Source organism: Calliphora vicina, chromosome 2 (assembly GCF_958450345.1).
Source record: "Calliphora vicina chromosome 2, idCalVici1.1, whole genome shotgun sequence".
Lineage (NCBI taxonomy): Eukaryota > Metazoa > Arthropoda > Insecta > Diptera > Calliphoridae > Calliphora > Calliphora vicina.
In genome coordinates this window covers 98,956,085-98,982,109 of record NC_088781.1, presented here as the reverse complement: position 1 = coordinate 98,982,109, position 26,025 = coordinate 98,956,085, and the positions used below count along the sequence as shown (strand labels likewise).

Below are 26,025 nucleotides of genomic sequence, written 5' to 3'. Positions count from 1 at the left end.
GTTTTAGTCTGACACGCAATAAGCTTTTTTCAACTACTATTTGCTGGTTTATTTTGAAGTTTCTTTGTAGCTTTCACTTTACTCGTTCTCTCCTTAAAGTTAAAGTTATTTTCCGTTATTTTAAAAGCGTCAAAAGAAATGACAGTTACCAATAAAATTAATCTCACATTAGCAGGATTCTCTTAATATAATGACTAACTGTATTCAGCGAGGAAGACTTTGTTTCGTTGAAAAGAAAGGCTGGAACTGGGTATAGCCAAACAATTTCCTTGGATGTGTAGTAGGTAGGTATTTATTTTAAAAATTTGTACTTTCCTTTAAGTATTGTTGCTTCGATGACGTTATGCATCAGGGTTTTTACCGCAAGTCGGTTGCCATTACAAAGACATGGATGGTTTATGTTTCATATCATTATGATTACCGATCCGACTTTCAGTTGGATATTGAGAGGCGTTTATCTGGGTAATTCCAGCGAGTTTAAAAACTCGATTGGATAACACAGGGCAACAAAATCGAAAAAATGTTGGAGGCTTTTTAAACCACTACACAATTTTGATGTATTGTGGTTCCAGTAGTACAGAAATGGTAACATTTTTTAATTCTATGGATAGATTTTTTTTTCTAAAATTGTGAATTTTGTTAGATGTTTCTCCACATAATTTATGATAACTCAAAAAGGGTTAAACCGATATTATTGAAGTAAACTTATAAAAGTTCAAATTTACATAGCCTTTAATCCGTTTATATATTGCGTTTTAATCGGCTCAGTAGTTTCGGAGTTATATTAAAAAATTGAAAAACTCATGAAAAATCGAAATCAGGTTTATTGCTTTATCACAAAGCCATATTTAATAGGAATAAAATGAAATATTGATCATAAAAATCTATTGACTCCTTACGAATTTATTCACAATTAAGTGACTTCTCTCATTTTTACAAAATTTTACTTTTTTGATTGATATACATAAAATTGAGTAGTTAATCTTCTTCTTTCGATTAATGGAATTTTGAAAACATTTTCCCCATGCTATTTACAAATTTTCACATATATATTGCGTTTTAATCGACTCAGTAGTTTCGGAGTTATAATAACAAATTGAAGCAAAAAATATATTTTTTATGTGAAAATATAAAATTTTTTTGTTTTAAAAAAATCATGAAAAATCTAAAACGGCAGAAATTGTTTAGATTTATTACTTTATCGCAAAGCTGCATGTAATAGGAACAAAATGAGATATCGATCATAAAAATCGATGGATTACTTTCGAATTTATTCACAATTAAGTGAATTCGCTTATTTTCAGAAAATTGTATGTGCGTACAAGCGTGTACTTTGAGTGTAAATTTTACATGTGTTTTGTTATTGTAACAAAAATTTTACCATTTTTGTATTTAGGCAACCATGATGCACCAAATTTTTTTGCTGTTGACCTGTGTAATTGACGACATCATCTTGGGAAGTAACGGAATCCACCGATTTGTACGTCATCAATTTCACTTTGAATCTTAAAATTCAATTCGTCAACATTAATATTTTTCGCATCTAATATAGCACGTCCGCTCAACCTATTGATGAGCATTCGATCTGGAAACCTGGAACTGGATTTTCTTGTTTCCGCTGTTGAAATTTCTTTGACGATTGATTCCATATATAATATCTTGGCATTTCGAAGTATAGCAGCGTTTGGGCAAATTAATCATTTCGGTACATTTCAAAACATCTGGTCAATGTTGTAGGTGGTGGTCGATCAACTCGTTGTAATACATTCTCCTCAGTAAAGTATATTCTTTGATCATTTTCCAGATGTACGGATAAATGAGCAGTTGGATATCTTTCATGAATGGCAAATGATAAAAAGCGCCAAATTGCATTGTTACTGCTAACATAGCAGCACATTTAAAGTTGAGTGAGTTCATCGTTGGAATTCTCTGCACTAACTCAGCCATGTCTCTGCCTTTGGATACATGCATAGATGCAGATGTATTTGATGTTCGCTATTGCGAACATTAAAACAGAGAATTAGTCAAATTGGTCCAGGCGTTCTGCGATTTTAGATATATCGAAAAAAAGTGAGCGTGGTAAATTTTTCTTTTAGAAAAAACATAAATTGGATTACTACGAACATTTAAAAAAAATTAGTCATATCTGAGCCTATGCTGCTAACCATGGGGTAACATAGAGACGAGACGTAATTGTCAAAAACCTAAGTCTGTTGTCAAAAACCTAACTCTTGCAACAACAAAATACATGTTATTCAATATATTTTGTTGTTGTATCAAACATATGATTTATTTGACAAAACGAAGTGTCACGCTCTATGTATGTATATTTCTCTATGCTGCTAACATTAACATTGAAGCTGGTAAAAGTTCTAGAAATCGAATATTCTAGTTTTGTCCGTTAAGATCATTGAAGAACCTACTCGAAAGAAGATGGCACTGAATATATCGTTAGCTTAGTACGCAAACGTAACAAGTCCACATTTGATTGAAATTAAGATTTTGAGCAGAAAGATAATAAAACAAAAGATACATATTTTGCAATAAGAAAAATTTCGTTATTTTGTTTCTAACTGATGATTTTTCAGTGATACGCAAAAGTGCCAAGTACACAAAAAAAATAATAAGAAAACGTGCTAAGTCCAGCAAAAAACATTGAATATGCTATTTAAATCTACTTTTTGAATACTATTTGCTATAATACTTTGAAGATTAACATTTTTCGGTGTAATCACTATAGTGTGGTTACACAATTCACTGTAAAATAAAAAAAAAAAATTTTAAGAAATAATAATAAAAAAACTAATTTATTTAAATTTTAATTTTGATGAAATAATAATAAAAAGCTAATTCATTTAAATTAATTTAAAACACAAGAGGTAATTATACATTATCATAAATTTTATGACGATTTACCACACGAATAATTTATTTTTTATTTTTAATATTACAAAAATATAAGATATTGAGTTATATTCCTTTATAGCATTAAATAAGACTGTTTTTTGTTATGTATTTAAATAATATAAAATAATAAAACCAATTTGTAAAATAATAAAACGAGAAATTAAAATGTATTATAAGAAAATGTGCTAAGTCCAGTCAAAAAACACAAAATCATAAAAATCAAAAGAGCTAAGTCTCTAAAAATGGCTTCAGTTCCTAAAGTCATTTCAATTATTTTATTTTTTCAACTGATACTTAAAGCTAACAGATCATAGGAGAGAACTGAGTTTACAGATCTAAAGAATATTAAAAGCAAAAAAAGATAGAACATTTTTTGTCTCTCCTGTAAAATTCAAAAAATGGGACTTGGCACGTTTGCGTACTAAGCTAACGATATATAATTAGTCAACTGCATTCTCGCCACCCCAATTAGAAGAATAAAATAGTACTATTAAGTCTCCCTTTGTGAATCTAATTGTAAATGTCTAATTTCATATTTCTGGGTCCAATATTATAGAAAATGCAAAAGAAAGTTACCACTAAAGTCACCTTTTGTGAATTCAAATTCATTTTTATTTTTAGGTTTATTATTATAAAATATTCAAAAAGTACCATTGCAATAAACAAATAGTACCATTGATTATCACTTTTGAATTCGCATTCACTAAACCATAACCCGTCAAGTTTGAATTTTAAATTTGTATAGCCTTTCCTATATTATCAACTAATTTTGTTTCTATAACAATTAATATATAAAAATTATCACAAAACCCAAAAAAAAACGAAACCGCGGTTTTGAAATTCTTCGGTTTTTTGTAAACGCTAGGTCCATTATTATATTAAATTCACAAAAGTACATATGAGAACAAAGAAAAAGTACCAAGAAGTATGGCCTTGAATTTTCACTTACTTGGGACCATAGACGCTTAATTTCATGTTTCTAGGTCCATTATTATAGAAAATTCAAAAAGTACCATTAGAATATATAAAAAGTACCAAAAAGCCCCCACTTGTGGTTTCCCACTCACTCCCTTATAAGCTTAATTTCATGGTATTAGGTTCATTGGTGAAGAAATTACAAAAAGTACCATTCGAATAGAGAAAAAGTACCAAAAAGTCTCCCCCTGGAATTCTCACTGACTTAGGACCGTGTATACTTAATTTCATGTTTCTAAGTCCGTTGTTATACAAAATTAAAAAAAAAGTACCATTATAATTAAGAAAAAGTACCATGAAGTATCCGCTTGAATTTTCACTCACATAGGACCATATACGCTTAATTACATATTTCTAGGTCCATTATTATAGAAAATTCAAAAAGTACCATTATAATAGAAAAAGTATAGAAAAAGTATCAAAAAGCAGTCACTTGTAGATGCCCACCCACTCTGGCCCATGTAAGCTTTATTTCATGTTTCTAGGTTCATTGGTGAAGAAATTACAAAAAGTACCATTCGATTAAAGAAATAGTACCAAAAATCTCCCCCTAGAATTCTCACTGACTTAGGACCGTGTATGCTTAATTTCATTTTCTAAGTCCATTGTTATAGAAAATTAAAAAAAGTACCATTATAATAAAAAAAGTACCTATAGTTCTGTTCACACATTTTGGTGCCAAAATATTATACCCTATGCCTAACACAAACTTCACTCAGATACAAATCAGCTAACTTTAATGTCGATAAGTGAAATAATTTAAAATATTAAAAAAGTACCATTAGGAGAAAAGTACCAATTTCCATTTTCTTCCTCGAACACCCCTCAAGTTCGACCTTTAAAAATATTCCATTTTGCCAAAATTGTTTATGCTACAGACATGTCTCAAAATATTAAAATCTGTGTTAATATGCCCAAGAAAAAATATGTTTTAAAAAAGTACCAAACTGTTTACCCGGATTTGGCCCAATATACACCTTGGCACTCGAGTTCCAAATAACACTCTGTTAGTTAATTTTTGTATGAATCCAGGAATCCAGGAATGTTAAAAAATTGGCTTAATAATTTCAAATAAAATGTATTGCGTACTAAGCTAACGATATATAATTAGTCAACTGCATTCTCGCCACCCCAATTAGAAGAATAAAATAGTACTATTAAGTCTCCCTTTGTTAATCTAATTGTAAATGTCTAATTTCATATTTCTGGGTCCAATATTATAGAAAATGCAAAAGAAAGTTACCACTAAAGTCACCTTTTGTGAATTCAAATTCATTTTTATGTTTAGGTTTATTATTATAAAATATTCAAAAAGTACCATTGCAATAAACAAATAGTACCATTGATTATCACTTTTGAATTCGCATTCACTAAACCATAACCCGTCAAGTTTGAATTTTAAATTTGTATAGCCTTTCCTATATTATAAACTAATTTTGTTTTTATAACAATTAATATTTAAAAATTATCACAAAACCCAAAAAAAACGAAACCTCGGTTTTGAAAGTCTTCGGTTTTTTGGAAACGCTAGGTCCATTATTATAGTAAATTCACAAAAGTACATATGAGAACAAAGAAAAAGTACCAAGAAGTATGGCCTTGAATTTTCACTTACTTGGGACTATAGACGCTTAATTTCATGTTTCTAGGTCCATTATTATAGAAAATTCAAAAAGTACCATTAGAATATATAAAAAGTACCAAAAAGCCCCCACTTGTGGTTTCCCACTCACTCCCTTATAAGCTTAATTTCATGGTATTAGGTTCATTGGTGAAGAAATTACAAAAAGTACCATTCGAATAGAGAAAAAGTACCAAAAAGTCTCCCCCTGGAATTCTCACTGACTTAGGACCGTGTATACTTAATTTCATGTTTCTAAGTCCGTTGTTATACAAAATTAAAAAAAAAAGTACCATTATAATTATGAAAAAGTACCATGAAGTATCCGCTTGAATTTTCACTCACATAGGACCATATACGCTTAATTACATATATCTAGGTCCATTATTATAGAAAATTCAAAAAGTACCATTATAATATAGAAAAAGTACCAAAAAGCAGTCACTTGTAGATGCCCACCCACTCTGGCCCATGTAAGCTTTATTTCATGTTTCTAAGTTCATTGGTGAAGAAATTACAAAAAGTACCATTCGATTAAAGAAATAGTACCAAAAATCTCCCCCTAGAATTCTCACTGACTTAGGACCGTGTATGCTTAATTTCATTTTCTAAGTCCATTGTTATAGAATATTAAAAAAAAGTACCATTATAATAAAAAAAGTACCATGAAGTATCCGCTTGAATTTTCACTCACATAGGACCATATACGCTTAATTTCATGTTTCTAGGTCCATTATTATAGAAAATTCAAAAAGTACCATTATAATATAGAAAAAGTACCAAAAAGCAGCCACGTGTGGATTCCCACCCACTCGGGCCCATGTAAGCTTTATTTCATGTTTCTAGGTTTATTGGTGAAGAAATTACAAAAAGTACCATTCGATTAAAGAAAAAGTTCCAACAAGTCTACCCCTAAAATTCACACTCACTTAGGAACATATGTATATGTATGCTTAATTTCATGTTTCTAAGTCCATTGTCATATAAAATTCAAAAAGTACCATTAGATGAATAAGAAAGTACCTATAGTTCAGTTCTCACATTTTGGTACCTAAATATTGTACCCTATGCCTAACACAAACTTCACTCAGATACAAATCAGCTAACTTTAATGTCGATAAGTGAAATAATTTAAAATATTAAAAAAAGTACCATTAGGAGAAAAGTAACAATTTCCCTTTTCTTCCTCGAACACCCCTCAAGTTCGAACTTTAAAAATATTCCATTTTGCCAAAATTGTTTATGCTACAGACATGTCTCAAAATATTACAATTTGTGTTAATGTGCCCATGAAAAAATATATTTTAAAAAAAGTACCAAATTGTTTACCCGGATTTGGCAATATACACCTTGGTACTTGAGTTCCAAATAACACCCTGTTAGTTAATTTTTGTATGAATCCAGGAATCCAGGAATGTTAAAAAATTGGCTTAATAATTTCAAATAAAATGTATTTTCCCGATTTTAACCCCTTTTTGGTACCTTTTTTATCCCCATTGCATTGGTAAAATTTTATTCAAATAAATTTCTGTATCGTGGTGGGAGATCATAATAAAATATTCGTATGTCTATGTCAGATTATAGAAAAACATATTTTATGAAAAAGTACCAAAAATAAACACAATTTTTATCCCATAAGGGTTCGAATTTCAAAAAAGTATCAAACTTATATTTTTTATTTTTTGATAGTTAAAGAATTTTTTGATAGTTAAATGATACATAGGTTGCAAAAAAAGTACCAAAATACAGTTTTTACCCGTTTTCTCCCCTAAAAGTTTCGAATTTCCAAAAAGTACGAAACACCTGTCAACTTATTTTTTAAATAGAGTAACATGCAATTTTAAGTTTTTTTGTATCTTTATTAGTTTTGACGATATAAGGTTACCGAATTTACCCCCTAAACGTTCGAATTTCCAAAAATCAATTCTTGTCGGATAGTTTTGGGTAGGGAGGAACCCACAGTTAAAATTTCGTGATTCTAGCTTCAGCCGTTTGGACTGTGCGATGGTGAATCAGACAGTCAGTCAGTCAGTAACGTTACTTTTTTATATATATAGATTAAAAACGTGTATTTGTATAAAAACACATATGGTCAATTCACAAGGTCTCTTATCAGTCATATTGTCATAATCGGCACAGGTATCTGCTGGTTGGTTACGATAACACAATAAACATAGCATACAAAGTAGTATTATTTTAGGACATTTTTTGATTGAAAAGCAAAAAAAACCATTGTGAAATATTAGGACATTAAGATAATATGACATGATAAGTGACCTTGTGAATTGACCAATAGTGACTGACTATTTAAACAGTTGTATTGTATATTTGAATAAATAAAGCCTTGTTACAATTTGAAATTACTAAACTGCTTTTATTTGCAATCAAAAATATCCGGTTTATTTAAAAGAAATAAACCACCGTTTTTAAAATGTAAAAACTTTGGAGACGTGTGACTACATTACCAGAAGCCCGTTTCTGTATTTCTCGAATCGAAAAACTTTCCGCATGAAACGATTGCAACAAAAACCGTGTAAAATGAAACAAAATATGTTTTTTCTCGCACAAGTACTATTTATAGGGAAACTTTGTCAAAAACACAAAAATTGTATTACACATCAACAAAAATGTTTAAAAAATAATTTTCAACACGAATATTACTTGAAGTAAAATAGATATTCCACATATCGCACATCCATTTCAAAAGTGACACAACGCAAAATTTAAATTTTTCAGAAATCGCAAAATATTACATATATACCAATTGAAACATAATGAAAGACATAACTTTTTTTTAGCAACAGCTAACAACAGCAAAATACACTGATATTGTTTTGTATAGATAAACAAGTGTATTGTGCATAGAAAAATTAATTTTGAGTTGTGTCACTTTTGAACCGAGTGTGCAATATATTTTCTTGACATTCCCATTTTTGGTAATTTTTTTTAAGAAATATTAATAGTTAAGGTGAGTAACTTTCCAATTACGAGCCCATGTAAACACAGAGTAACTTAAAAACATTACGATATCTTCAATGGTTCACGAGCTACCGAATTATATTCCAAAATATAAAGTTTCTAAACCTTCTATTTTTTATCAATACAATCCATAGGAATATAGAGAAATTAATAAATCATGACACAACAATATAAGGTATACTCAGTTGAAAATAAATTCTCAATTATACCATTCTTGTAACGTCAAACAAAAGAAAATATGAAAAAAATCAAAATCAAAGTTTGACGTTAGAGGCGTAAATATTGAAAACTCTTCCTAGTGATTCTACCTTCTACAATTAATGTATCATGGACTAAACATAATCACACGAAAATTATATCATGAACATTTATATTAGCGGTATTCACAATGTAGAGTACTTGGCCTGGTAATGTAGTAAAAGAGAACATTAGCACAAACTAAAAAAAATATATTAGAACCAGGGATGACAATCTTGGTACAATTGTACTTTTTTTGGTACAATTCGATCTTGAAAAGTACAATGGTACACCAATGACTTATTTGGTACAATTTCAAAATATGTATATTTCACACTGAAACAAATTTTGGAATTGCTGTTCATCATGAAGTTTTATACATTCAGTTTTTGTTCTCTAACAATTACCAAAATATCAACAAATAAACTGCCTAAAGGTATAGTTATGATATCTCTAATAATTGTTTTATTAAATATTTTTAAATTTATATCAATTAATACAAACGTTTTTGAAATAAATAAGCAAGTTGTAAATATTGTAAATATTAAATATTCACACAAATTTAAATTGTACAAACAATTTAAATTTTATAGAAATTTGGGAAATAAACAAAATAATTAGAAATTTTCAAAAATAAAATTTTTTCTCATATTTTGGCGTTTTTGTTATTTTTCTATTTTAAAATTTTCACATGTTGCTCACAAAATTAAACAGATTGCTTGAATTAGAGAAAAAAAATTCACGGGAATTTCTAAAAAAAAATCCCGCCTAGGAATCGTAGTTTTGGTACAATTAATTGGAATCCTAGAAAAAGTACAATTTTTAATGCTGAAAGGTACAATTTTTAAATTCCATTAGAACATAGTTCCTCGCTAGTTTTATTGTCCAGAATGCGAAGATTTTCCTCAATTTACACGTACACAACCCGAATGTAAATAATAAAGAGTATTATCAGCCGTATGCATAATCATTTACAAAAGGTTTATAACCAATTATAATTATAGGAACATTTTCATAAAGTTGTATTCATAAACGATTAATAGGCTGACTTCATAAACGCATTTTGCAAAGCAACACTGCAATTAGGGTTTGGGGTCCGGGAATTAAATTTTTTTCCCGGAAAAAACGGGAAATTTAAAATTAATTAAAACTACTTTAGTACATTTAAATATGTATTAAATGGCTTGTTCCAAATAATAGTGGAGGTTTTAAACCCCATTAAGGATACAGTAGAAGCATTAAGCCGGCATTTTGCTATGATGAACACTCTTTATGAACAGCTGTTATCTAAAAATTCTACGATTTCTCAAAAAATGGTTCTTGCAATAAAATGTAAAGTTAATGAACAATATAACAGCAGACTTATGTAAATTTCCTAATAACTTCACAACATAATAAGCTAAATTATAATAATGATGATGATTTAAAATCAAATGCTGAAAGTTTTAAATTAAATGCTGAAAGTCGTTTTAAGCGGGAATTAGCTTTATTTGAAGCAAGTAGCAATCGGAGAAAAAATTGAGATTGTCTTTATAATGATTTATTAACGATAAAGCCACCACCTGTTTAAAGCGAAAGAGTTTTCTCGGTGTCTGGAAACTTTGCCACTAAAATAAGAAATCATCAAATGACTTACTGAATGCATTTTGAAAACTCAATTTTTTTAAAAAAAATAGTTCTATGACGAACACATAACATTATTTATATGAAATAATAGCGATATTCACAATGTAGAGTACTTTCTCTAGCAAAGTAGCAAAATAGCAGTTTAGCGGAAACCAAAAACAAAATACATTAGAACAACTTTTTTACTTATTTACACTTTTTAAACTATAGCGGAGTTCAGTATTAAGTGCGAATGGTATTGCATCATTGCAAATGCAAAATTGTAAATGTTGTTGTGTGTATTTTGTTATTGGATTACGGTAAAATTTTGCATTTGCAATTATGCTAGACCATTCGCACTTAACAGTGAATACCGCTTATATGATGTAATTTTTGTTTTAGAAATGAATTCAATTTTATGTTAAAATATATTTTATAAAAAAAATATAATAAAAAATATGTATAACAGAAAAATTAAAGGAATGAAGCTAAAAACTGCATTACAAATGCAATTAAAATATTGATCGACAGTGAATTATAAAGGTACATTCACAATTTATAAAATTTTGTGACACTTAATTCCTCTTTTGCTCTATTACCAGGACAAGAGCTCTACATCATGAATATCGCTAATATTTAATTTAATGGTAACAAATGATCTCCAAATACTCTCTATTTTTCGCTCCCTTCATAATAACGACGCTATTTTTGTCTTTGGTGACTTTAATCTGCCATCAGTAGCTTGGAATTATTTGCCAGATGATAAATATTTTGTCCAAACAAGGCAAAATTCAAAGTTTGATGAGTTTTTTAATATATTATATGACTCAAGTCTATTTCAAATTAATGGCATTACAAATAAATATTCAAAAATGTTGGACCTAATATTCGTAAACGATGTGACTAATTCATTCATCAATCGCTCATCCCCAATTACAACTCCAGAAGATTGTTACCATCCTACAATTGAGCTAAGAACGTCAATAATATATAAATCGCTCTTGACTTCACCTGATGAAAGTAAAAAGGTTTTTTCGTTCAATCGTACCAATAATAACATGTTGAATGAACTCCTTAACAATACAAACTGGTACAATATATTTTCGTACTATACAGATGTTAAGCAAATGACTGAAGCTTTTTACAATAAATTAAATTCATTCTTGGATTTATGTGTTCCAAAACAAATATATACAAATCTATCTGGTCCACCATGGAATAATAAACAGCTGGTTCAAGTTAAAAATAAGAAAAATAAATTCTACAAAAAATTTAAACAAACTGGTTCTCATCTTTTTTATTTCAAGTACTCCGTTTGTCGAGCTGAGTACACTCTGCTCAGTAAATCGTGTTACAATAATTATATAAACAAAGTTAAATACAATTTTAAACGTAATCCTAAATCCGTAATCCCCAGCAGTATTTTAATCAACTGTGCTGACAATATTGCTATCCCTCTTACGTATTTATTTAACAAATCAATAAAGAGTTGTAATTTTCCTAACGTCTGGAAGGATTCTTTTATTGTTCCATTATTTAAATCAGGAAATAAGTCTGATATTAAAAACTACCGAGGTATTGCTAAATTAAGTATAATACCCAAATTATTCGAGAAAATCATAACTGAACAATTATGCTATCAAGTCTCAACTTTAATACCTCCTTATCAACATGGCTTTCAACTACAACAAATCTTCTTCACCTAACATCCGAAATTTATCACGGATTTCTTCAATATCAGCAAATAGATGTGATATATACAGACTTCAGCAAAGCTTTTGACAAAGTCAATCATATGCTTTTGAGAAAGAAACTTTGTTTATTGGGGTTTTCCAACAGTACATTACAGTGGATTTTCTCTTATTTAACAAATAGAATACAAGCTGTACTTTTTAAGAATATTCGTTCTAGAAATATAGAGGTATCATCTGGTGTACCACAGTGCAGTCATCTTGGTCCTCTTCTTTTCTCACTGATTATAAATGACGTTCCTCAAGTTATTCGTGGTTCCAATGTCTTAATGTATGCAGACGACGTTAAAATATTTTTAAGCTATCGTCAAGTTCTTGATCAGCAACTTCTTCAAGATGATTTAAATTCGTTTTATTCTTGGTGTAAAGAAAATCATATGGAATTAAACCTAAAAAAGTGCAAATATATGCGATTTTTAGAAAGAATCCAATACCGACACACTATGTTTTTGAACTACATCAGCTTGAAATGGTCAATAAATTTTTAGATCTGGGAATTTTACTGGATTCCAAGCTAAATTTTATTTCACATATGTATAACAATGACAGCAAATAAAGCCAGAGGTGTACTAGGATTTATGAAACGTTGGGCTAGGGAGTTCAATGACCCTTATGCCACTAAATCTCTACACACATCCCTGGTAAGGTCTATCCTGGAATACGGATCCGTAATATGGGACCCTATATATAAAAAGCATTCTGATGCTATTGAATCTGTACAAAAACAGTTCTTACTCTTTTGTCTTCGTGGATTAAATTTCAACTCAATAAATCTGCCTTCATATTCTGCAAGATTGGTTTTAATTAAACTTCCAACCCTGAAGAGCCGAAGATCAATGTTAAACATTTCATTTATTTGCAACATAATCAATGTTAGTGTAAGTTCCGGTTTTATAATCCAAAATATCTCATTTAATGTGCCTCAACGACCATCACGTCATTTTGTTCCATTATCAGTGAAATTTATTAGAGCGAACTTTGCCAATGCTGATCCAATAAGGAGAATGTGTATGGAATTTAATAAATTTTACATGTTAATTGATTTTTCATTAAGTAACAATATAATTAAAAACAACATTATTGCTTATTTGAATTCATAATTTTTATAATAAGTTTTATTATTACATTTATAAAAATAATTATTGTTAATTGCCTGCAAGGATAATTTTCCATAGGCTAATAAATAATAAATAAAAAAAATAAAATGTCTCAAGTTCATTATTGTATGGCAATGCTTTTCAATGCGCAACATCTGTCAAATTTGTGATCTGTTTTTATTTATGATTCTTTACAAAACATTTATGCCAAGGCGAATTTATACAAGGTGGAGTCAGTCAAACAGCTGATAATTTTTTTTTCGCTTTTTGGTTCTAACAACTGTCAAATATTTAAATTCTACATATTATATTTAAATATCTACATATTCTAAGCTTATTAACAAAATATTTATTGTTTACATAAATAAGTAAAGCCCTCACTATTCAATTATTTACACTATATTAAGTTTAAATTCTTATTTGTTTCATTTTTCATGTTGGTTTTTTTGACATTTGTTAAGACTAATCATTGTTTTTGTAGAACTGACACCACCTTTTGTAGAACTGACATTCGCCTTGATTTATGCGTTCATGTATGTCACAAAGTATTGCTTTGCCTTGTAATTGCTTTGCATTACTGCTTTATGAAGTCAGCCATAGCTTAAAATACCTTTATTAAACAATTGCAAGGTATATTAATTATAAGGTAGTGTCATCGGCGAATTCAGACCACATTTCTTTTAATTGCTTTTCATTTATGGACTTTAGGTTGTTGGCATTGGAGTTAATAATATCTGAGTATTTTTCTACCTCAGATCTTAAAAACTCTTTCATTTTATTTGTCCAATTGATGGGCCGACTCGCTGTTTATATGAAAAATAAATAATCATTCCATATTTTGGGATTTTATTTTGTTCCTTACCTTATTTACATGCGCTTGGTCCATTTTCTAATATTTTATTATTCAAACTTTTTCTTGATTTTTTTTTATTTTTGATGTTTTATTTTAATATTTATATTTACATTTTAAAACAAATGTCAATTGTTTAAATGTATGTGTCTGTCAATATTTCAAAAACTGTATTTTAAATATCTCTTATGGTACGAAATAAACAAAAATTTTATTTTAAGATAAAGCCGACTTTAACAAAAGTTAACTTTAAAATTTCTTTTATAGTTAGGGTGAAAGTGTTTGTTAACTAAATTGTATTTTAAATCTACAATAAGGTTTTTTATGCATAAAGCCGTAAAAACACAAATATTTCAATGAGTTGCTTGATGTTGTTGCGGATATTTTATTGTTTACCCATACATGCACACAAATTTAATGCCTCTATTTGCAGGACTACAAATGTTTGTCAATAAAAAGCTCTTCTGCTTTTTTACTACGCCAAGAGCTCCACATCATGAATACCGCTATTGTATTTTAATTCTTACTTTCCGGTATAAGTACCATTTCAATTTACACTTGTCTTTTGTTTTTTTTTTATTCCAACGTATTTTTTTCAAACAATAACCTGGTATATATTTTTAGCTCAAAATGAAATTGGCCGGTTAGAGGGTTAGAAATAATACCAATTCACTGTTACGTACACTTAATATTAATTTAATTAAAACACGCATTCATCACACAACATGATGTCTAAGTACTTGTGAGTCTAATGGGCACATTAGAGTGCTCCAAGATTGTATGGACGAAAAAAACTTTCTAGGTACAGGCCCCCCCCCCCCTCTAGAATTGTTCTATGTATTGTAGAAACACGTTGTGTAAAATATTAGGATGATAGGATAACGTTAACTGGTGGCGCAACGACGCTGAAGTTTTGAGGTGCATTTACAAGGGGGAAAATATGCAATTTTTTCAGTTTTTGTAAAAATTTTGCCATTAAATAATGACTTTTACAATTTAATTTAAAAGAATCGAAATGTGTACGTAATTGTCGTTATAATAAGATATAAAAGACAAAAATTGGTGAAAAAATGTTAAAGTTATTAAAAAATCGCCAGGCCATTAACGTGTCTCAGGCCACTAGAACAAGAAATTTATGAACAAAATTAACATATTTTGAGAAATATTAAAATAAAAGCTTATTTTTACTTAAAATATATCCATATTTACTTGTATATGAGTTTTTGTCCTCGTAGGATACCGTTAACCTATTCGCATGTATGACCAAAAAAATTAAAATTTTTTAACGGCAGTTTCAAGACTCCAATTTCAAATTTTTAAAAATTTTGTTAAACAAATTTCAGAATTTTTTGATCATCACATGAGGATTTATTGACAACATAATAGGGAATAAAAGTGTGAAAAAAGTATGTCAAGACCTCCTATAGTTTTTCCGTACTTACGATATAAGTTTTTCGATTTTCGAGAAAAACTAATTTTTTGGCCATATTTTGGGGAATGACCAGAATTTCATTACTGTAATGATTTTTAAGTAAAAGCTATTCAGAATAATATAGTCCAGGTAATTTTAAATATAGTCTGAAAGTTTTACTAAAATCGGAAAACTTTAACCCTTAAATCGTGAAGGTCAAAGGTCAATTTTTTCAATATTTGGAATTTCTCATGGAAAGATAGCGAAATATTATATGTTTTTGAGCCGATTTTGATGAAACTTAAGAAAAATATAAAATGAAGTCTAGTATTCACAATAACAGTACAAAAATGGAAATTAACCCTTAAGAGTACTTGGGGTCAAAATGAATGTGTTTTTCGTGATTTTAAAAGTTGAGGGTCATTTGGACCCCAAGTGCTATTAAGGGTTAATTTCCATTTTTGTACTGTTATTGTGAATACTAGACTTCATTTTATATTTTTCTTAAGTTACAAACATTTCACATTTCGATTCTTTTAAATTAAATTGTAAAAAATTCGCAATTTTATTTTTTTGGAGCACTCTAGGGCACATGGATAAGGTATTTACACGTTTCAGAACTATTTAAGAATTTTGGCATCGATTTGTTAGTGGATATTTTTGCATATTTTACCCTTAAATGCATAGTTTTGCATATATTTGTTTTAAGAGCATATTTTGTCTTTATCAAAAACTAATTTTTTCTTACTTATTTTTCGTTGTTGTGTTACAGGTTTTTACTTCCTTTGTTTAAAATTCAAAATTGAAAAATAGATGGCTTTTTTTTAATATAAAATAAGCACTATTTTAATAATAATTTATTGCAATAATAACCTTAATTGAAGAAGTGACTTTATATTTATATAATACTAGCTGTCCTAGCTAGTTATATAAAACTAGTTTTCCCTAATTAATTTGCCACGTAAAAAACATAAGGTAGACATTAAGGTGGAGCGATAATGTATGAAATTTTATTTTTGTTTTTTGTTTTACATGGAATAGCGATATAAAGTTGCCTTTTAATGAGTAAGTTAAACGTACGAAAGATTACTTACCTATTTTGATGTTCTGAGGTGCCCCAACACAATTGAAATCAAAAAATTGCCTATTTTTCATATGGTCATTAAACAACCTTATACTTTATAAGCTTTAGTTTATGTTGAATATAAATATATTTATGTATTGTTAGGTCAATATAATTATATCCAATAATTAAAAAAAAAACACATATTTACTTGAAAAACTAAATTCATATTTCATACGTTTTACAACCCACATATACCGAAGTGGGTATTTTTATACCCAATCCACAAAATTGTACTTGTAGCTTAGGAAAGTGTGCCTAATCACTGGGTTATGTTTTTTACTGATAGAGGACATCCAAGGCTACTAGACATAAGGAGGGCAATGGGGACTTCCACTCCCTCCGTTTTCTAGAGCCATTTATTTTTGTATTATTATAATGATGTGGGGACACCTCTAAATATACGACCCACCAAATGAATTTTTTTGTGTATATTTAGGAGTTAAAAAAGCAGGTATTCCAAAGCGATTACGAAAAAAAATAAAAATCGCTCCACCCTAATCTACATATTCTAAGCTTATTAACAAAATATTTATTGTTTACATAAATAAGTAAAGCCCTCACTATTCAATTATCTACACTATATTAAGTTTAAATACTTATTTGTTAAATTTTGCATTTTGGTTTTTTGACATTTGTTAAGACCAATCGTTCTTTTTGTAGAGCTGACACCACCTTGTATGAATTCGCATTGATTTCTATTTTTACAAGTAAATACAGTTACCTAGAATAAAATTGCATGTCTTTTTTAATTACATTTTTGAAAGATTCAACATGAAACCGGAGGCAGAAAATTATTTCCGATTGCAGCCAAACTTAGTGACATGAAAATATTTATAATTTCCTATAACATTTTCCTAACCATGCCCATAAAATGACTTAAACGAAATGTTTCTTCATACACCTTATTGTTCATACCAGCATAATACTTTTGGAAGCTTTAACTGGTTTTAATGAAAAAAATTTCATTTAGCTGCATAATACAAAATTAAATCAAAGCAAAATAAGACAAATACGATTTTGAATAAAAAATTATGTTGTAAACTTCTTAATAATTTTAAAAGTAGATAAAATACCAAATTTGTGATTATTTTTTGACGAAAAATCAGAAAGCTTCATGTAAATTATTTGCCATTAGCTGTTTTTTTGGGCTGCATAAATGAGCAGGTAAGTCCATTAAGGTTAACTGCAGTTTTATATCGTGCAAAGTTGGTTGTGCACGAAGAACGTCGTTCTCGTGAACGTGATTTATAAATCACTGTTCTTTTAAACAGTGACCGTGATCATGTTTTGTCTATGTTAAGCAAAATAACAATTATGTTAAGTAGAATATATTAAGGGTCCTCATGTAAACGCTTAAAAGCCTCGCAAACTGTGCAATCTGTGCATTTTTACACTCTCGCAAATGAAATGTCAAAAAATGTATGGAAATTCGTTTGCACAACTCCGATAAGTTTGCGCGACAATTTAGACTCGCAAACTTGAATTTATTGTGCATTTGATGAATCAGCTGCTTTTGTTTACTTTTATTTATAAGAAATAAAAATCAAATAAAATATAAAAATTTTGTGCATGTGAAAATTGTGTAACTTTGGAACAGAATGATTGTATTAAATGACATTGTGTATGAAAACATTAACCAACAGCTAGAACATAAACAAAGTCCTCCAAACTATGTATACCACCGTTTGTTCCAAAGATTTAACTTTCATTCAACATTTTAAAATTAAAATTTATACAATTTGAAAAAAAATTATTAAAGCTTTTGTTGAATTTATGTATTTTTATTTGACAAATATAAATTTTCTGTATAAACTTGCACAAAATTGAAAAGGTGGGTTCATGAAACATGTCGCGCAAATTTGCCCATTTGCACAAATGGGAAACTTAAGCGTTTAAATGAGTACCCTTATTATGTATTATTTTCATTCTTAAATCTGCTCGTATGTTAACCAAAAACTAATATTTGCTGATTTAAAAACGTTTTTTTTTTTAAATGGAAAAATAACAGAATTAAGCAAATGCAACAAAATTTTAAGAGAATTAACTGATATGGTACTTAACATTTTATTTTATACACTGTGTTGGAGATAAATAAAATTATGCGCCTAAAAAGAGGCAGTAACTGTTGTTACCAGTGAATGTTGAAAAATATAAAAGAACGACATTTAACAGTTTGTTGAAATACGTAAAAGAACGACAGGAAAACTAACTGTTACTTTTTATACCCTACACCACCATAGTGGGGAGGGTATTATGCGTTTGTGCAGATGTTTGTAACGCCCAAAAATATTAGTCTAACACCCACCTTAAAATATACCGATCGACTTAGAATAACTTTCTGAGTCGATTAAACGGTGTCCGTCCGTCCGTCTGGTTGGCTGGCTGTTTGTCCATGTAAACCTTGTGCGCAGAGTACAGGTCGCAATTTTGAAGCTATTTAGATCAAATTAGGTACATGCTATTTTTTCGGCCCAAGGACAAAGCCTATTGAAACTGGCTGAAATCGGTCCATTATTTCACCTAGCCCCCATACAAATGTCCTTCCGAAATTGAACTTTGTCGGTCATAAATGTTTAATTTATAAATGTATCTCCACAAATTGCGCTCCAAATAAGTTTTATATATACAAAATTCATGTCACCAAATTATGTTACGATCGGTCCATAATTAGTCATAGCTCCCATATAGACCCGCTTTCGAAAATCACTTTAACGTGCATAAATCGCATAAAAATGTTGGTATACTCACAAAATTCAACATAGTAAACTTTCATATAGACATAAATCACACTACCTAATTTAATGGTGATCGGTCCATAATTGGTCATAGCCCCCATATAAGGCCCACTTCCGAAAATCACTCAAAAATATAAATTATTGAAATTTTAAAAGAAAAATGTTTTTGCTCTTTTACTTAGTGTAGGGTATTATATGGTCGGGCTTGACCGACCAATATCGCTCATCTCTATTGTGCAGGTAAGTCAAACATTTGATAAGATTTGTTATTTCTGAATCGCCTTGAGTTAATAGCATTCGCAAGCACAGACCATCTTGTATCCGGGAGAGACTTCAGGACTTTATTTGCGGACATACACGCTGACATAATTCGCCAAACGCTTAAATGACTCGCGAACTGTACAATCTGTGCATTTTTACCGCCTTGGAAATGAATTGTCAAAAAATGTATGGAAATTCTTTTGCACAACACTGATAAGTCTGCGCGACAATTTAAACTCCCGAACTTGAACTTATTTTTTATGTATTTGATGAATCAGGTAAATTAAGTGTATTTATAAGAAAAAAATAAATTAAAATATGAAAACATTTTCAATTTTACAGGGAGAACATTTCCAAAAGTGCATCTGAAATTTGCATTTGCATCATGAATAAAACAAATATTATTTTTAATCAATAGTCTAAATCAATAAAATCCAAATCAGCTTCAAAAATACGAATATGTAAAGATACGCAATAAATCTATTTTTTTATTTTTTTTAAATCCCGAAGTTTTTCGAAATTAGAAAATATGATAAAAATCGATTATAGGTCAATTTGTTTGTGATGTCTGATGGAATTTATGATAATTGGAATGTTAATGCATTTTTTAGTTTAAATTGTCCATTTGAATTTAATACAACCGTTATAAATAATTAATATGGCAGCATCAACAAACTGACATCCATTGAGAAACAGCTGTTTAATGACATTTTTTACGTTTTACGTAACAAGTTGTCAATCGGTCACTACGTAAATCACATAAGACGAAGAGAAAAAAAACCTACCATAGGTTACCGATTTAATTATAATTTCTGTGAGAAAAAGTTATTAATCATACAATATGATTTCATTTTCCCGTGGATTGGGAAATATACTAACGCGTATTGCCTTCACCAACACGGGTTCAAGTGTCCAGTTAGCGAGAACACTGCAAACCACATGTAAATTAGATTGTGAAATTAAACAGCAACAACAAGAAGAAACTTCCACTGACAGTACTTTAGCAGCTGATGGTGGTGCAACAGAGCTACAAGAGAAACGTGAATTAACCGAACAAGAACTAAAGTTATTACGAAAAGATCGTTCACAAAAAATACCGGTAGAAACATCGATTCGTTACTTGAAAAGTGACGCATATCAACAAACATACGGCCAACAGTTTGTGTGGGAACAATATAGACGTAATCACAAGGGATTGTTTCCACCACGTCAAACTCGCAAGACCTGCATACGCAAGGACACCATAACAACCGGAAACCCCTGTCCCATTTGTAGGGACGAATATTTGGTACTCGATCATCGTAACATTGAATTATTGAAACAGTTTATTTCACCACATTCCGGCGAAGTGCTGAGTTACACCAAGACCGGCTTGTGCCAAAAGAAGCACTTGCAGTTGTTGGTTGCCGTTGAAAGGGCCAAGGACTACGGCTTGTTAACCTTTGACGTGCCCTTCCGGGAATTCGATTACAGTGAATTTTACGATAAAAAAGTTGAATCTAAAAATTAGAAACCGCAAAAAATTTAATTGTTTTCTAGTTTCATAAGTTGTTTTAAAGAAATATATAACTAAAAAAGTGAAATTTATATATATACAGAAAGTGAAAAAATGGCCGAACAACCAGAAGAATCTAAATTTACATTTGTCGTTGTGGGTGGAGGAATTGCTGGCGTAACATGTGCCGAAACTATTGCCATTTGTTGCCCTGAAGAATCAATTTTATTAATGACTGAATCCACAGTTATTAAAACTGTGGCCAATTTAGAGCCGGTAGCTCGTTACTTGCATAAATTTGATGTACAGGAAAGGACATTGGCATCTACATCTTTAGGTGGAGGCAACAAATTCTTAGCTCCTGCGATAATAACAGTAGTAGACCAATTAGAACAAATTGAAGCAGATTCAAAGTTCATTTTGACCAAAGAAAACAAAAAATTTCACTACAAATACTTGTGTTTGTGTACCGGAGGAACACCACGTCTTATAGAAGACAATAATTCTTTGATATTGGGAATACGTGATACAGATTCTGTTTTGGAACTACAAAAGAGATTGAAGAGTGCCAATAAAATCGTATTAGTAGGCAACGGAGGTATAGCAAGTGAATTGGCTCACGAATTGGAGGGAGTTGAAGTACATTGGGTGGTTAAAGATAATCACATTGCATCCACTTTCATTGATCCAGGAGCCGCATATTTTTTCCAGCAAAGAATTGAACAGAAACAGCAAAGCAAAACTAGCGATAGCCCAACTAAAGGTATTGTAAAACGTTTACGTTATGATGAAATAGCACCTAGCGATAATGTTGGATTTAAAAAGGGAGCTGCCTTAGGTCCCGATTGGCATCAACATTTTGATTTACGGGGTTCAGATGCCACCAAAACCAAACCAATAATTCACTACAAAGCCTTGGTGGAAAAAATTGAAAGAGTAACAGATAAAAATACCAAGAAACACTCTTTAAAGGTTAACTTAACTAGCGGTGAAGAAATTAACTGTGATTTCATAGTATCAGCTACTGGGGTTGTGCCAAGACAAGACTACATTTGTAGGCCAGAGTTGACACTGTCCGAAGAAGACTATGGCATTCAAGTTAATGAAATGATGCAAACCTCAAATGAATACATATACGCAGCCGGAGATGTATGCACTGCAACTTGGCCTAAGGCCGACCACTGGTTCCAAATGCGTTTGTGGACGCAAGCTCGACAAATGGGCAGCATGGCTGGACGAAGTATGGCCGCTGCTTTTAATAACGAAATTGTCTATCAAGATTTTTGTTTCGAATTATTCGGCCATGTTACACAATTATTTGGTTTACCTCTCGTTCTTCTTGGTCGTTACAATGGTCAAGGATTGGGTACCAACTATGAGCTCCTCATTCGAAGCACACCTGGTCATGAATATATTAAATTTGTGATACAAAATGGAAAATTAAGAGGAGTTATTTTGATTGGTAATACTGAATTGGCTGAAACTTGTGAAAACCTTATACTCAATGGCATCGATTTAACACCATTTGGTGACGACATCCTAAATCCCGACATTGATATTGAAGACTATTTTGATTAAATAAAAAAAAAATAAAACTTATGTATATATATATTTATTACTATTAAAGAAATACAATTAAATGGATTAAAAAAACCTTTATTTACTAGAAACATTATTGACCGTGGGCTATTTGGATTTCTGTCATTTAATTTTGGCTTCACTGCCTGTAAAAGATAATAAGTAAAATTAATTTTATATTAGTTAATAGTGAAAATGTAAATTTTTATTCTCAATAAATTCATGGTATATAATTTAAAACAGGTATTAAGCTTTATGATCTGTGACAGCATTCATTAAAAACAAATACTATAACATAATAAAATAATATTTGTTTTGCCAAATATAGCGATCTACAAGTGCAAAAGATAAAATGGGTGTTCGGTTCGGACAACGTTCCGCGCGCTTCCCCCATTTTACGGTGAGGGCCATTTCTGGATTGTTTGTACTTCAACAAACAAAATATTCAAATTTGGGACGATACCAATCCACATGTGATCCAAGAGCGTCCAATGCATCCTGAAAAAGTCCTTGTTTGGTGTGGTTAGACTTTTTCTTGTGGAGTTTTCTTAAGTCACAAGTCTATGCGAATAAGCTACAAACCAAAGCCAGCATAACCCTTGACATCGATAAAATTCAGCCTGATTTAAGGGAGTCATGGAATTTGGACATTTCAGATGAAATCTGAATCCTCGGCCGATATTTGTATGATGTATTCAAAACATGATGCCATTATAGCCTTCAAAATAAATAAAAAATGTGGTTGATATCTCACACACACTTTGTATTATTGAAATTTAAAGATTGTAGCGCTAAATTATAAACTTTGCTCGAGTGCTTGTAGGAAATCATTCCCGTATTCAAAATATATTTTTATTTTCTCATTATTTCTGTGTGTAAAAGCTGCAAATTTGACTTGTATATTCTAAAGATTTGCCAGCCGAGTGTCACTTGAGAAACAAAGCGGCTTTAACAAATACACCTTAGTAAACTATTCTAAGTCGAAATGGAGTAGGTACATGGAATTAATTCGCAATGGTTTATTTTTGTTAAATGTGATTTCTGCTTTGAACCAACTTTTCAATATTGATTTTGAATTACAAGGACTATTGACTTTATTCAACTTACCAACATATTTAATTTCATCGAAAGCTTTGCGGGCCTTCTTCAGCTCTTCGTTCATGGTCAACAAATCTTTGACACGGGCATATTTTCTAGGATCTTTGCGCACCAAGAAAATAATGTCCTCAACTTGTACTCGACCTGTGCGACCGATTTCCATGGCTTTATGTGTCATTTCGGTAATGAATTCAATAACCAAATCTTCCAAAAGATCAACACTTTCGGTGTAAGGATTTTTGTCATCACCAAATCCGTACATCATGCAACGCAGTTCTTTGCTAAACAAACGCTTGCGACCAGCATTTGTGGGTACAAATTGTTCTTCGCCTTCTTCCTCATCAAACTGGAATGTAGACAAGAGTAAATTATAGTAGTTTTTCAGAACTGAGTTAGCTGTTACTTACATCCGGATTTTCAAATGGTTCATCCGGATTTGCTGCCATTTTTTGTAAATTTGTTATAATTTTTTTAAGATTACTTTGTTTATCTAAACAATAATAATTGCTGCTAGACAACAGGGTGTTACGTATAACTTTAATATAATATGGGAAGTGTTCGAAAATACATGTACTCTTTTTTTAAAAAAAAAATAATATTAATTCTATTTATCAAAAACTGTATTGAATTATATTTTAAAATATGTATGTACGTACAATATAGTTTTATTATTGGCGATCATAAATCAATAATAGTGCACCAAATTTATTTATTTTGGCAACACTTTTATATGTAATTTTGATGTACAATTTTGGTGTCCTAATTCAAACAAGGTGGTGGCTCTTAACAAAAAACAAATGAGAAATTAAAAAAATATTGAAACTTAATACACACAGGTGACTGCATCACTACAACAATACAAAAACAACAGGTACTTTGTTTTTGTTAAAAAGTAGGTGAACTGTCAAAGTTGTCTGTTGTTGTTTTTGCTTTTGGGTTTGTTGTATTTTTCGCCACAACAACCACAAGTGAATTGACAATTCAAACTGAATAAAAAAAATAATCAGCTGTTTCATCGCAGTCACCTTTCTAAGTGTGCCCTGACACAGCCCAATTATGAAGAAAAAATTCCGCTTGAGTTTGTTCCCCGGTAGTTTTTTCTCATTGAAATTGAATAGGAAAATTAGAAAAGGGAAAAAACTCCCGCGGAATTTTTATTCATAATTGGGCTGATAGTGTAAATATAAATAATTGAATAGTGAGGGCTTAACATACTAATGTAAAATATAAATATTTTATTAATAAGCTAAATAGAATATGTAGATATTGATATATAAAAACAAGCTTTGACAGAGGATTGAACCAAACAAGCGTAAAAAAGTAATCAGCCAAGGCGAATTCATACAAGGTGGTGTCAGTTCTACAAAAACAACGATTGGTCTTAACAAATGACAAAAAACCAAAATGAAAAATTAAACAAATAAGTATTTAAACTTAATATAATGTAGATAATTCAATAGTTAGGGCTTTACTTATTTATGTAAACAAAAAATATTTTGTTAATAAGCTTAGAATATGTAGATATTTAATAAAAACAAGCTTTGACAGTTGTTAGAACCAAAAAGCGAAAAAAAAAATTATCAGCTGTTTGACTGACTCCACCAAGGCGTATTTAACAAGGTGACAGCAGTGGCGAATTGAAATAAATACAGGCGAATTCACTTATTTTTTATATATAGAGTTTGACATACGGGCGTACGGGCGAATATTTTTTATATATGTAGTTTGACATTTGTGCGTGCTATATCTATAATCAGCTGTGCTGCCGATGGCACCTTATTAAATGCACCTTGGACTCCACCTTGTATAAATTCGCTTTGCTCCATGTATAAAAATGCATGAATTCGCTCGTATTTGCCTGAATTCGACACCACCTTGCAAGGCGAATTTATAGATTATAGATTCGCCCAAGGTGCATTTAATAAGGTGCCATCGGCAGCACAGCTGATTACAGAAATAGCACGCACAAATGTCAAACTACATATATAAAAAATATTCCCCCGTACGTCCTTATGTCAAACTCTATATATAAAAAATTAGTGAATTCGCCTGTATTTATTTCAATTCGCCACTGCTGTCACCTTGTTAAATACGCCTTGGATTCGCCTTGCCAACTTGTATATAAATTCGCCTTGAGTCAGCTGTTCTCGTCAACTTATTAGATTCGCCTTGGCTGTGATGTTGACACCACCTTATCAAGGTGCATTTAATAAGGTACCATCGGCAGCACAGCTGATTATAGAAATAGCACGCACAAATGTCAAACTACATATATAAAAAATATCCGCCCGTATGTCAA

The 26,025-nt window shown here is 30.5% G+C and overlaps 3 protein-coding genes across 3 annotated transcripts; 2 read left to right on the top strand and 1 right to left on the bottom strand.

The window, feature by feature from the left end:
* The first annotated feature begins 20,293 nt into the window (after window positions 1-20,293).
* mRpS18B (mitochondrial ribosomal protein S18B) lies at window positions 20,294-21,065 on the top strand. The gene has a single exon (XM_065499380.1). The coding sequence runs from the start codon at window positions 20,397-20,399 to the stop codon at window positions 21,063-21,065; it is 669 nt and encodes a 222-aa protein (XP_065355452.1). The 5' UTR covers window positions 20,294-20,396.
* A 99-nt stretch (window positions 21,066-21,164) lies between these two features.
* Window positions 21,165-22,703, top strand: Pyroxd1 (pyridine nucleotide-disulfide oxidoreductase domain 1). Its single transcript, XM_065499379.1, has one exon. It carries the CDS (start codon window positions 21,165-21,167, stop codon window positions 22,626-22,628), a length of 1,464 nt encoding a protein of 487 aa, XP_065355451.1. The 3' UTR covers window positions 22,629-22,703.
* Taf13 (TATA-box binding protein associated factor 13) lies at window positions 22,636-24,249 on the bottom strand. Its single transcript, XM_065499381.1, has 3 exons — window positions 24,134-24,249; window positions 23,736-24,072; window positions 22,636-22,774 (listed from the first exon to the last, which is right to left on the bottom strand). The coding sequence occupies exons 1-3, from the start codon at window positions 24,170-24,172 to the stop codon at window positions 22,752-22,754; spliced, it is 399 nt and encodes a 132-aa protein (XP_065355453.1). The 5' UTR covers window positions 24,173-24,249; the 3' UTR covers window positions 22,636-22,751.
* Between the last annotated feature and the right edge of the window lie 1,776 nt (window positions 24,250-26,025).